General features: G+C 38.0%; 1 protein-coding gene across 1 annotated transcript in view; it reads right to left on the reverse strand.

The window, feature by feature from the left end:
• Positions 1-443: 443 nt before the first annotated feature.
• Positions 444-12,477, reverse strand: part of LOC149790156 (uncharacterized) — a 54,318-nt gene continuing 42,284 nt past the window's right edge. Inside the window, exons 10-15 of the mRNA XM_089972147.1 lie at positions 4,289-4,363; positions 3,787-3,828; positions 2,792-2,950; positions 2,035-2,219; positions 1,466-1,588; positions 444-584 (exon numbers count right to left, since the gene is read on the reverse strand). Of these exons, the coding sequence (XP_089828273.1) occupies positions 492-584; positions 1,466-1,588; positions 2,035-2,219; positions 2,792-2,950; positions 3,787-3,828; positions 4,289-4,363 (677 nt within the window). The 3' untranslated portion in view covers positions 444-491. The remainder of the gene's footprint in view (positions 585-1,465; positions 1,589-2,034; positions 2,220-2,791; positions 2,951-3,786; positions 3,829-4,288; positions 4,364-12,477) is intronic.

Here is a 12,477-nt window from a genome sequence, read left to right on the forward strand (position 1 = left end):
TGGCTATCATTCTTTTTATCCTGTTTTGAATTTTTATTTCCATTGCCTGTTGGGTTATTATGCAGGTGGAAATATCTGTATTGATTCGTTCACACAAATGAGTAACTCCGCAATATAGGTGTTTGATTTCTCTGCTATATAGATGAGCAGCCTCGTATCATTGATATTCAATAGTTAAGCTACAAATTCGTCGATATTTGTTTTGGTTCGAGAGTATTGTCTTCCAGATAAGTTTTAGGAAGACACTTCACTTTGCAGTTTACTTTCAAACAGGCTTTTGCTTGTTACACTATAACAAGGATTATCTGATGCCGGTAAAACCTATACGTACTATTGATAAATTTTGCTGTATAAAAGCCACTGCCCAGGAGGAATGAAAAACTAAAACATTTTCCAGTCAGTTCATGCAAAAATAGCAACACGTGCAATATAAGAGCTAACAATTATTTACTTTTGCGCACATTGTTGAATGCACGTTTATTAAACACTGTTTACATAATAATGAAATAATTAACCGGATCCGGCTGGTGTCCAGTCGTTAGGTGCATCACTGTTATGTTCTGGTCGCACTCCTGAACTATGATCTAAAATGCAGAGTTACAAATCCTGATGATGTATGTATGACTATGTTTTATAATGAAATGTTAGAATTTTGTACGTTTCGATGAAATAAAGAATGTTTCATCATTTTTCGTTTTGAATGGTTTTCACCCGAGTCATCATGAATACTAATGCTCATTCATTTTTCAAATTTAAGCTAGATATGTCAATATAAGCTATTGGACATGTATGATGCAGACGGGCAAACACTATATATGCTCAGAATAAACTATTAATCGCGGAGAATATGCAATGGAAACAGAAGAATCAGAGAATTTGATTGTTTCTGATTTCAACATAAATAATATACTGTGGAATTGAGCGCCAAAACGATTTCATGGTGGAAGATTGCCAGTGGAAAAAACTCTGCTCTCAAAAGCCAGCAAAATTATACTTGCAATTCCGAAGCGACGACAAAGATACCAATCTGCAAAAATCGATAACTTTATACAAGGACCAGACTTTTGAACAAAAGTTGGATCGAGTATAGACTTAATAAAATCTTTTCTTGTATAACTCTTTAAGCCTCAATAATTCAATGCTAACACACAATGGATTAGTATGTTCGATCACGTGTACCGTTAAATTACATTCCTGTAGACGTAGAAACATAGAAGTACAACTTTTGAAGGAAAAATAGTCTCATTCAGAAGCAAAATATTTGAACATCAGAAACTTAAACTAGAGCGGGTCACGGAATGAAACTGTTATAGCCATTGTATGAAACGCAATGTGTTGAACTGACCTCGGATGCGACATGGCAGCGTTTCGATATTGCATTGCATAATGAATGTTTTATTTGCCTTAAATTGCATGACGCTGTAACACTGACGCATTTAAAATCATACAGAAAACACTTGGTCACCTTGAAACCATCCAGTAGACAACCAGTGAATATTCCGGCATGTCCTCCTTCCCTGTGATATTTCCCATCAAAGAATGTGGCGACTGGAGTGTATAGAGGAATACTCGCACATACTGACATCACCTTGGGTAATGAAAATAAAAATGGTAATTTCATGTGACCTTGAAGATGAGCAGGTTTATACACATTATTTTACCTTCGCAGTGGTCAGATGACTCAATTGTGGGATTATGTGTCTTATTTTCATTCTTGTCAAGAAGGTTTGGTATGGGAATGAACAGCTTGGTTAATGAAAGTTTATTAATATGATTAAAGTACGTTATGTGTATTGGTTTTGTTTGGTGGTAGGATGATCCAGAATCACAGAGGAAAGGTCATAATTCCAACTACAAATACCAACATAACATCTTTTGGCATACTACGTAATAAAACATAGTCTGCCCTTGGGACAATCATTTTAAGTAAAAAATGTTCTGTGCCATATCTTAAGATTTATAGCGCTTTTTTAAATAGGTGAAGAATACTTAATTGTGCAGGTTGATTTTATATTAGATGTACAAATAACTTACATTTTGTCCCCTTGTCCAAGTCTCGGGGGCGTCTGAAACATTGCACATATTCATAACCAAAGCATCAGGTGCTTGGTGATCGTTAGTTTCCAGATGACAGTTTCCCGCGTTATGGTTTGACTGCTGAACACCATGTGCCAATATACCGATAGTAGTCACTTTCTTGCATGTATTTAGGACTGATGCTTATGAAAATAAATTAATATGGTGTAAGTACTAAAGTTACAAAATTGTTTCAGTTTTTTGTCTGACCAAATGTGTCCTCGTCTGTCTCTATAACACAAATCATCAATGGTGCAGGGCCTATATTGTATGAAGTCGCATTGGAAGAAAAAGATAGTCGCATTGGAAGAAAAAGGAAAATTAAGTGTTCCTGTTAGTATGTAAGATATTAAAAGTCTTTTTACATATAATGAAGCACGTGTTGACGGGAATTGTTGAATAGTCCTAACATTTGCCTATGGTTTTGCTTTGTTCTTTGGAGTCGCGCGGACTGTATCTTTTTGTGTTCGTTAAGGTCTCCATCTGTGGTACATACGCCTCAATTCATAGTCATACATGTTTGAGATAAACAGTGTGAATAAATCACGGGTACACTAAATGAATCAAAGATTAAATTTGTTGCTTGTAGCATTTTGACTCCAGCCGTGGAAAGGCAAATCTCTGTGTGGCCTAATATTTGCCTCCATGGAATCTTCTATTAATGTTTTAAGACTAAGATATTTCAGATTGCTATGTTATTTGCAATTGTACGCACCATTTATAGTTGGTACACTCTCTGGTATTGTTGGGATGATAGTTGTTATAAATGTCGATGAGGTCGATTCCTTCATGTCTGTTGGTGCAGTTGAGTGTGCTAAGGCGATGGTTTTCATGAAATCTGTATGCGATGGTGTAGCGTTAACATGCATGTTTTCTGTAATCGAATATAAAAATATTAAATAATACCTCTTCGTATAATTTAATACATATCTGTACCAAAATAATATTATGTGAGTTAGTGCTACATGCATATCACATGAAGGCCGTGCAATGATGTTGCTTGAATAGAGTACATTATCACAAAGACGACGTGCTGTTCTACACTATTCGAAAGTGTCCTGTCTCTGTAGTCACAACACTTACGGAGCATAATGTCTGACCTCACGTGCACGTGAAAGATTAAATAATCATTTATAACTTTTTATCCCAGTGAGATTAGAATCTTAAGTAAGACAACTACAACAGCAGTTACAATTAGCCTTGGTTGATAAAGCTACACAAGGAAAACCCCAATCAGTAATGTTAAATTTTAAGTGAGTTCTTAGGTAATGCATTAGAGACAAGCTCTAAACGATACAAGCGCCAGAATTCCAGAGGTATGTATTTCGAAACTCGAATAAATATTAAACTTATATTCTTTTTAAACTAGGACAAAATTAAACAGTAAATGTAACAACGATCACAATACCAATAATATGGTTACAACGAGAATAGATCCAATTACTGCAATGGTATAAAAACAAACGCGAAGTAAAGTTAATGATATTAATTCATAATCATTACGATAATTACAAAGATGACAGTGAAATGTTATTGTGCTAAATGATAACGATGATGGTGATTCTGGATCTAGAGATTCGCCAGAACAATACAATATGTTTATCCAAAACAACAAAGGAAACGCAGTGGGTAAGTAAAGCGTGCATCACACGATGTTCTTACGGGTATATATTGCCTAATATGTGTAAAGATGCTGTTTAATAACCTTACCGTGCATACAGGTGCATGTTGATCCATTTGCATCAAAAATTGCTGAAAGAGAATCATTATGTAATGTAAACCTAGCTTTATTAGTAGCAGTCTTTTCGCCTATTATATATTACGGATCTCTACTATGTATACATTTTATGAAAACGAGTTCTGCTATTTAATTTCAAGGATGGATACACCTCCCTCGTCTTCAGCAGATCTGCAGCTATAAAGAGCACTCTAATTAAATGACAATTACAGTGAATTATTTTAAAATAAAATGAAAAAGGACACTCATTCGTTCTAACTGATACACGTTTTAATGAAAATGCAATCATCCGACACTATGCAATTTCTAATGAAAGAAATAAATGGCTGTGCGAATGACGTTTTAATTGTCTCTTTTCATTTTAATACATTTTCAGACTGTTATAACATGTATGTTTAATAAAATTCTGTAACGCTCAGTTATAAATGGTATACATACTTCGTTTGTAAATTAAACTTGATGTCCATTACTTACTGCTGTAATGGTCGATGATCTCCCACTGACATACCCTTGTTTGATAGCTTTGCATGGAGCCCAAGCTAACCCAAACTATCAAGAAACATAATAATGTATGAATAATTATAATCAAAATGATGTAAGTTTATTCGTAACATATTTCTCACAAACGTATAGTTTATTTCACACATTAAATACATTATTATATAATTTGCTTCTCCCGAGGTAATTGCTTCGTTTTTGTTTTGTCTGGTGTTGAGTTTTTCCTGAGCTAAAGACAAATTCGTTATATACAGCCGAAGAAGACTATAGTAGAACAGCTCTGAAGAAAGAAAGCAAGCAAAAACTTAGTACACATGTCATCTAACGTCATAAACGTCGGAGCGTGCTGGAACATATTTAATTTCCGTAGTCAATTATAGCAACTTGTATTCAAAAGGAACTGAATATTGATTTGAAAGAGATCACTGTAATCAGCGAGTCAGGGCCAGACAGTGTGTCATGTTTTATACTAAATACTTTTATTCTTCAGATGCTGAAAATAAGTCCTACGCTCATTTATTTAGATAGTAGAGCAAATTGTATTGCATGAGTTGTATTGGCTTCAAGAAAACAAACTAACACCTTTATGAACCGAAGACAGGAAAAGGAGTTTATCCCACGTTATATGTATGGATAACTTACATATATATATATATATATATATATATATATATATATATATATATATATATATATATATATATATATATATATATATATATATATATATATATATATATAGTGATGAGAGAAAAAGGTTAGATGCCAATAATTTATATACAGATGTAAGATTCTAGTTATAATTTAAGGTGCTTGCCCTTGGCGAAATGAACTGAACGATATCGGGGTCATTTCGTGGTGTACCGCTTACTTCACATAAAGGTAGGAATTTATTGATTTTGTTAGCTTATTTCGTAATCAGCACAAGAACCTATGAAAGGTTTTTCATAAAAAATGTTATTTTCCCAAAATATTTGACATGATTTGCCTACATTATTATTTTGAAACTATGTCCGGAAATGCCCAGGACTCTGTGTATCAATCCGGAAGTGATAAATTTATATTGCAAATAAAATTCACCAAACTATTGCTTCAAATATGCATAAACATTTTATATAAGTGAGTTCTGTTTGTAAATCGGATGTTCGCTTTATTTTTTAAATACGAGGCCGTGAAAATGTCAAGATAAGGTTTTAAACTGGTTCTCTAAATTTTGTGAGTCTATCACAAAGAATAATATGCTTTATATTCATAACATCAAAGTCAAAAGCACCACTATGTTCCCAGATGACTGTATCTTCTTATTCCTTAATTTAAAAAACAAAAACTTTATGTTGTAATTAAGTTCATCGGAAATGGCCGGCGCGTTTAAGCATGATATGATATAAAATTTCGGATAAAGATAGAATACATTTATGAAGAAACGACATTTAGTACTTAACTATGTGTCTCGTTCTTCTTTGAAACGATATTAGTCTCTTCCGAATATTGTCATAAATTTAAAGACTACGAGACAATGCCAGATTGATTTTACACATATGTGACAGCTATTACTTTACGTTGATTTAAGAGTGGGTATCACTCATTCTTCACTCACTACAGACTATCAGATTTCTCGATATACCAAAATGGTGACAGAAACGAGTTTTGTTATATTATGGGGCTACAAAATGTACAACTGAATAAGAAAAAAAAGTAACCCACGTGAAGGGCGCATTAAATCCTAAAAAGACATTAACGTTTTCGCTCGCTGCTTTGTCTTTTCTTTTGATGCATCCCCCTGCGGGTCCGGGGTTGTAGAATTGGCCCGACGTGCCTCGCTACGTGTTGTAAAAGGCGACTAAGTAGAGGCAACCTGTTTGCCATGGGTTGTGTCCCGTGTCGGGGGAGGAAAGGATCCTGGTAGTTGAGCAGGGCTTTCCATGCAATACACTACTTTGGCCTCTACTTCTCTTAGACGGGTGGTCGGGATGGGCCTGGTCTCGATAAATCGGCTGATCACGCCGAGCCCTAGGAAGTCTTTATTAACTCTCTCACCTTCTTTATCTTTCTCCTTGTATCTCTCTTGATACCACCGTTGACCCTCTAGTCTATTCCTGTATCTTTCCGTTTCCAAAGTCTTAGAAGGCGGTGGCTTAACGGGTCAATCGGGAGGTAATTTTACCGACCCTAGAAACTGGCGACTTCAAGGGTCAATCAAAGGTAATTTTATCAACTGAGTATGGCATCTGTGTATCCCTGGCACTTGAAAAGTGTCCCCTTGTTGGGCTCCATGGTGGACTGGGAGCACGGGTGCTGAATTTTAATTAAGCCAACATGGAAAATTCCAAAAAAAAGTCAGAATAAAAGATCCAAACCCCTATCATTCTCTGACGACGAACCATATAGTGTGGAGTCATTTCCACGCTTCATGGGCATACAGTCTAAAGATGCCACAAAACCGCTTGCCGCACTATCTCCATTTGTCATCGAAAAGACTATCACAGGCTCGATTGGCACACCTAAAAGTGTTAAAAAGATTAAATTGGGTTGTCTTCTTGTTGAGTGTGAGCGACGAGGTCAAACAAACAATATCAAGAAAATGATAACTTTCTTTGATATCCCAGTGACCTCATTCGCTCACACTACACTCAATACGTCCAAAGGCGTGATTCGCTGTCGTGACTTGGCTGGAGTCACCGATTCAGATATCATTGAAGGAATGAAAAATGAAGGTGTCACTGCAGTCCGAAGAATACGTATTAATCGTAATAACAATCTGCAGGACACCAACATCATTGTACTCGCCTTCAACAGGCCAACTGTACCCAAAGTAATAAAAGTTGGCTTTTTGCAAGTAAAGGTCGACATTTACATCCCAAATCCCCTTCGATGCTATAAGTGTCAGAAATACGGCCATCACGAAGACCGCTGCTCAAAAAGCCAAATATGTGGCCGATGCGGAGACAATTCTCATTAGGAATCTGATTGTAGAGAAACTCCGCATTGTGTCAACTGTGGAAAAGAGCACCACACCAGTTCCAAGGATTGTGATACTTGGAAACAGGAGAAGGAGATACAGAGGGTAAAATATACATCTAACATACCCTATCCAGAAGCCAGAAAACTCGTTAAGGCCAAAATGGCCCATCCTTCTCCACTGTAGTGAAGAACAATCCGAAAACAACAAAGGACGCTCAAACACAAACAGAAAAACCCGATTCAACACCAAGCTCAAACACCCCCATTACCAAGCACAGAAAAACACGGCATCTACTCAGACTACATTTAATAATACCCAACGACAAAAATCGCCAAAAAGTAAAAAATCTCATGGAAACAGGCAACAAAAGGGGTTAGATGACCCCATCAAACTCTACAACAGGTTTGGCGACATTGAGAGCATGGATGCAGAAGAAACTGCTTCATGCGCTCAAGGTAGCTGCAGACCTACAAACAAAAAATTCACCCCCATACTTCCTTCAGAGAAATAACCACACAAATTGCATTCGCGAAAAGTCTAACTTAGGTGCACAATCTTCAATTTAAAAGGATAATGAAGAACACCATCATACAATGGAACTGTCGTGGACTTAAAGCAAATTACGATGATACTCTCCTACTTTTAAACGAACATGATCCTGCAGTACTATGACTTCAGGAAACATTTTTGAAAGATACGGATAACATCACACGTAAAAACTACTCCCTGTTTAACAACTACTCTCAAAATTTTGACAGGGCCTCAGGAGGAGTCTCTGTTATTGTGAACAACAGAGCCCCTCATAACGTCATCCCTTTAAACACAAATTTACAAGCCATTGCTGTGAGCGTCACTCTTCATCGAGTGATTACGTTTTCGTTCTATTTACATACCACCAAAGACCAACTTATTACCAAACGAATTAGACAACCTTGTTCAACAACTCCCCGCACACTTTGTTTTACTCGGGGATTTTAATGGCCATAACCTTTTATGGAGTTCAAATCACATAAGTGACAGAGGTCACAAAATAGAAGACTTAATTTCCAGACACGATTTGTGTCTATATAATACCAATTCACCGACATATTTACACCCAGAAACGGGTACATACACATGTATCGATTTAACAATATGTTCCCCATTGCTGCTTTTGGACTATGAATGGAAGGTCACTGATGACCTTCACAGCAGTGATCACTTTCCAAGCTCTTATCAACACCGACGTTACAATTGACGAAGCAATTCCACATCGGAATTTAAAGAAAGCCGACTGGGCCAAATTTGAAACACTTTGTACAACTAGACTTAACAGGGATACTGTTTTAAACGACAATAACCCTTTTCAGTATTTTACTTCTGTTTTGATCGACATTGCAGAAGAATCCATTCCCATGTCCTCACCAAACAGTAAAAAACTCTCAAAACCATGGTTCACAAAAGAATGTAAAGAGGCCATTAGACAACGCAGAGAAGTACTGATAACTTTTATTACTCGTCCAACGCCCGACAATTTAAATAAGTACCATATTGTTCGGGCCAAAGTCCGCCGCACGATTAAAGAAAGTAAAAGAGCATCATGGAAAAAATATGTTTCCACTCTAAATTCTCGTTCCCCTATAAAGAAAGTTTGGGACACGATCCGTAAAATAAAGGGAAAATACAATTCGTTTCCACATCTCAAACTAAACAACAAGAATATCAATTCCAAAAATGACATAGTTAATATACTTGCTGATAGCTTCTCCAAAACTTCATCATCCTCTAATTATTCAGAAGCCTTCAGAAGATTAAAAACTCGCAAAGAAAAGACACCGTTGAAATTCACATCGAATAACTCAGAAAGTTATAGTCAACCGTTTACACTGTTTGAGCTGATGGAATCTCTGAATTAGGCCCACGATACATCCGCTGGGCCTGACGAAATACCTTACCAGTTTTTGAAACACCTCCCAGAACCTTCATTAACAGTCCTTCTGGAAATTTTCAATAATTTATGGATTACTGGTAATGTATCAAACATTTGGAAAGAGGCAACAGTAATACCAGTTCCCAAACCCGGCAAAGATAGCGCAGATCCTAACAGCTATCGACCAATTACACGCACAAGCTGTGTGTGCAAAACAATGGAACGAATGATCAATTCTCTGCTTGTCTGGTATCTGGAAACTAACAACTTAATATCTCCTTCCCAAAGTGGCTTTCGATATGGCCGGAGCACCAATAATCATCTGGTTAGACTGGAAACATTTATTCGCGATGCATTTATTAAGAAAGAACATTTAGTAGCGGTTTTCTCTGATTTAGAAAAGGCCTATGGCACGACATGGAAGTACGGGATACTAAATGACCTGAACGATCTAGGTCTAAAAGGCCGTCTGCCCTCTTTCATATCCAACTTTCTCTCCGACAGAGAATTCAAAGTACGAGTGGGCTCTACCCACTCAGATCTGCACGAGCAAGAGATGGGTGTGCCACAGGGCAGCATTTTATCTGTGACGCTCTTTAACATCAAAATTAATAGCATCACCAAGTGTTTGACTCCTGGTGTGGATTGCTCGTTATACGTTGATGATTTTCTAATATGTTATCGGTCAAAGCACATGCATACAATTGAAAGACAACTGCAGCAAAATATAAACAAAATTCAAAATTGGGCCAATGCAAACGGTTTCAAATTCTCGAAATCAAAAACGGTATGCATGCATTTCTGTCAGTTACGAAAACATCACGATGAACCGAACCTCACGCTGGATGGAACACCTATTCCAGTTGTTGAGGAAACCAAATTTTTAGGTATAATCTTTGATAGAAAACTGACCTTTATTCCACACCTAAAGAACTTAAAAGCTAAATGCTTAAAAGCACTTAACCTACTTAAAGTAGAAGCGCACACTGACTGGGGTGCTGATAGAAAAGTCATCCTAAATTTATACAGAACGTTTATTCACTCCAAACTGGACTATGGTTGCGTTGTGTATGGTTCAGCCAGAAAATCGTATCTTAAAATGCTTGATCCAGTTCATCATCAGGGAATAAGACTGGCTCTGGGAGCATTTAAAACATCCCCTTGTGAAAGCCTCCTAGCTGAAGCGAACGAACCACCGTTATCGTATCGTAGAGAAATGCTTTCCGCACAGTATGCTCTGAAATTAAAATCAAACCCTCTGAATCCTGCTTTTTCGGCAGTTTTTCAACCCAAATACAAAACCTTGTACGAAAATAAACCAAACGCCATACCTTCCTTTGGCATTAGAATATCATCCAGCCTTGACAGTGCTAAAATAGATCTTTCAAAAATTCAAAAAACGTCCATCTCTGAAACACCACCCTGGCTACTTAAACAACCAAAAGTACTTTTGACGTTACACGATGGAAAAAAATTCGAGACAAGTGCTTCTGTCTTCCACAACTCTTACCATGAACTCCTCTCCGAATTTAAAAACTACATAAGAATTTACACTGATGGATCAAAGGATGAGGAAAAGGCTGCGCAGCCTTCATTTGTGAAAAAAACACAACTCAAGTTCGCTTACCAAATGGAACATCAATTTTTTTCAGCCGAAATCAGAGCAATAGACCTTACTCTGCAACATATAGAAAACAAACGTATTTTAACAGCATGATCTTTTCCGACTCGTCCCCCTGCGGGTCCGGAGTTGTAGGATTGGCCCGACGTGCCTCGCTACGTGTCGTAAAATGCGATTAAGTAGAGGCAACCTGTTTGCCGTGGGTTGCGTCCCGTGTCGGGGGAGGAAAGGATCCTGGTAGTTGAGCAGAGGCTTTCCATGCAATACACTACTTTGGCTTCTACTTCTCCTTGACAGGTGGTCGCGATGGGCCAGGTTCCGACAAATCGGCTGGTCTCGCCGAGCCTAGGAAGTCTTTATTTACTCTCTCACCTTCTTTATCTTTCTCCTTGTATCTCTCTTGATGCCACCGTTGCCCCTATATTCTATTCCTTTATCTTTCCCTTTTCCATGTCTTAGAAGATTTCCTAGAAGGCGGTGGCTTGACGGGTCAATCGGGGGGTAATTTTACCGACCTTAGAAATTGGCGACTTCAGGGTCAATCAAAGGTAATTTTATCAACTGAGTATGGCATCTGTGTATCCCTGGCACTTGAAAAGTGTCCCTTTGTTGGGCTCCTTGGTGGGTGGAGAGCACGGGTGCTGAATTTTTATTCAAGCCATCATGGATAATTCCATAAAAAACCAAAACAAATGTACCAAAACTGGATCAGAGTCGGAGGATGAGCCATGTAGTGTGGAATTCTTTCCTCGCTTCATGGTCATCCAATCGAAAGACGAGCCTAAACCACTTGCTGCACTATCGCCATTTATAGTCGAAAAGACTATACTTGGATTAGTCGGCAAGCCGAAAAGCGTCAAAAAACTTAAATCAGGTGGCCTACTTGTAGAGTGTGAGCGCAAAGCACATACTGAAAATATCCAAAAAATTAAGACCTTTCACGATATTCCAATAAGCTGTTTCGCCCACTCTACACTTATACACGATGGCATCAAGAGAGATACAAGGAGAAAGATAAAGAAGGTGAGAGAGTAAATAAAGACACTTATCACATCAAAAGGCGTTATTCTTTGCCGTGACCTAGCAGGAGTCAGCGACAAAGAAATCGTCGAGGGGATGAAAAATGAAGGTGTCACTGCAGTCCGCAGAATTCGTATCAAACGAAACAACAATCTGCAGGACACCAACACTATTATACTCACCTTCAATAAGCCAACAGTACCTAAAGTGGTCAAAGTTGGATTCCTACAAGTTAAGGTTGAGATATACATACCAAATCCCCTTCGATGCTACAAATGTCAAAAATACGGCCATCATGAAGACCGATGCTCTGGAAGCCAAATATGCGGCTGATGTGGCGACCCCTCTCATCGGGAACCAGAGTGCAAAGCCACTCCGCATTGCGTCAACTGCGGCAAAGGATACCATGCTAATTCAAAGGAATGCGACACATGGAAACAGGAGAAGGAAATCCAGATGATTGAATACACGTCCAACATCCCCTATCCAGAGGCCAGGAAGCTTGTTCATGCTAGATGACTCCCCGGCCCATCCTTCTCAACTGTAGTGAAGAGCAACCAAAAAAACAACGAAAGACGCCTAGACTCAAACAAAACTACCTTAATCCCATTCCGACTCGAACATCCCGCACTACAAACCCCAGAAAAACTCAA

Source organism: Sinohyriopsis cumingii, chromosome 10 (genome assembly GCF_028554795.1).
Source record: "Sinohyriopsis cumingii isolate HCF-2022 chromosome 10, ASM2855479v2, whole genome shotgun sequence".
In the NCBI taxonomy this organism is placed as follows: domain Eukaryota; kingdom Metazoa; phylum Mollusca; class Bivalvia; order Unionida; family Unionidae; genus Sinohyriopsis; species Sinohyriopsis cumingii.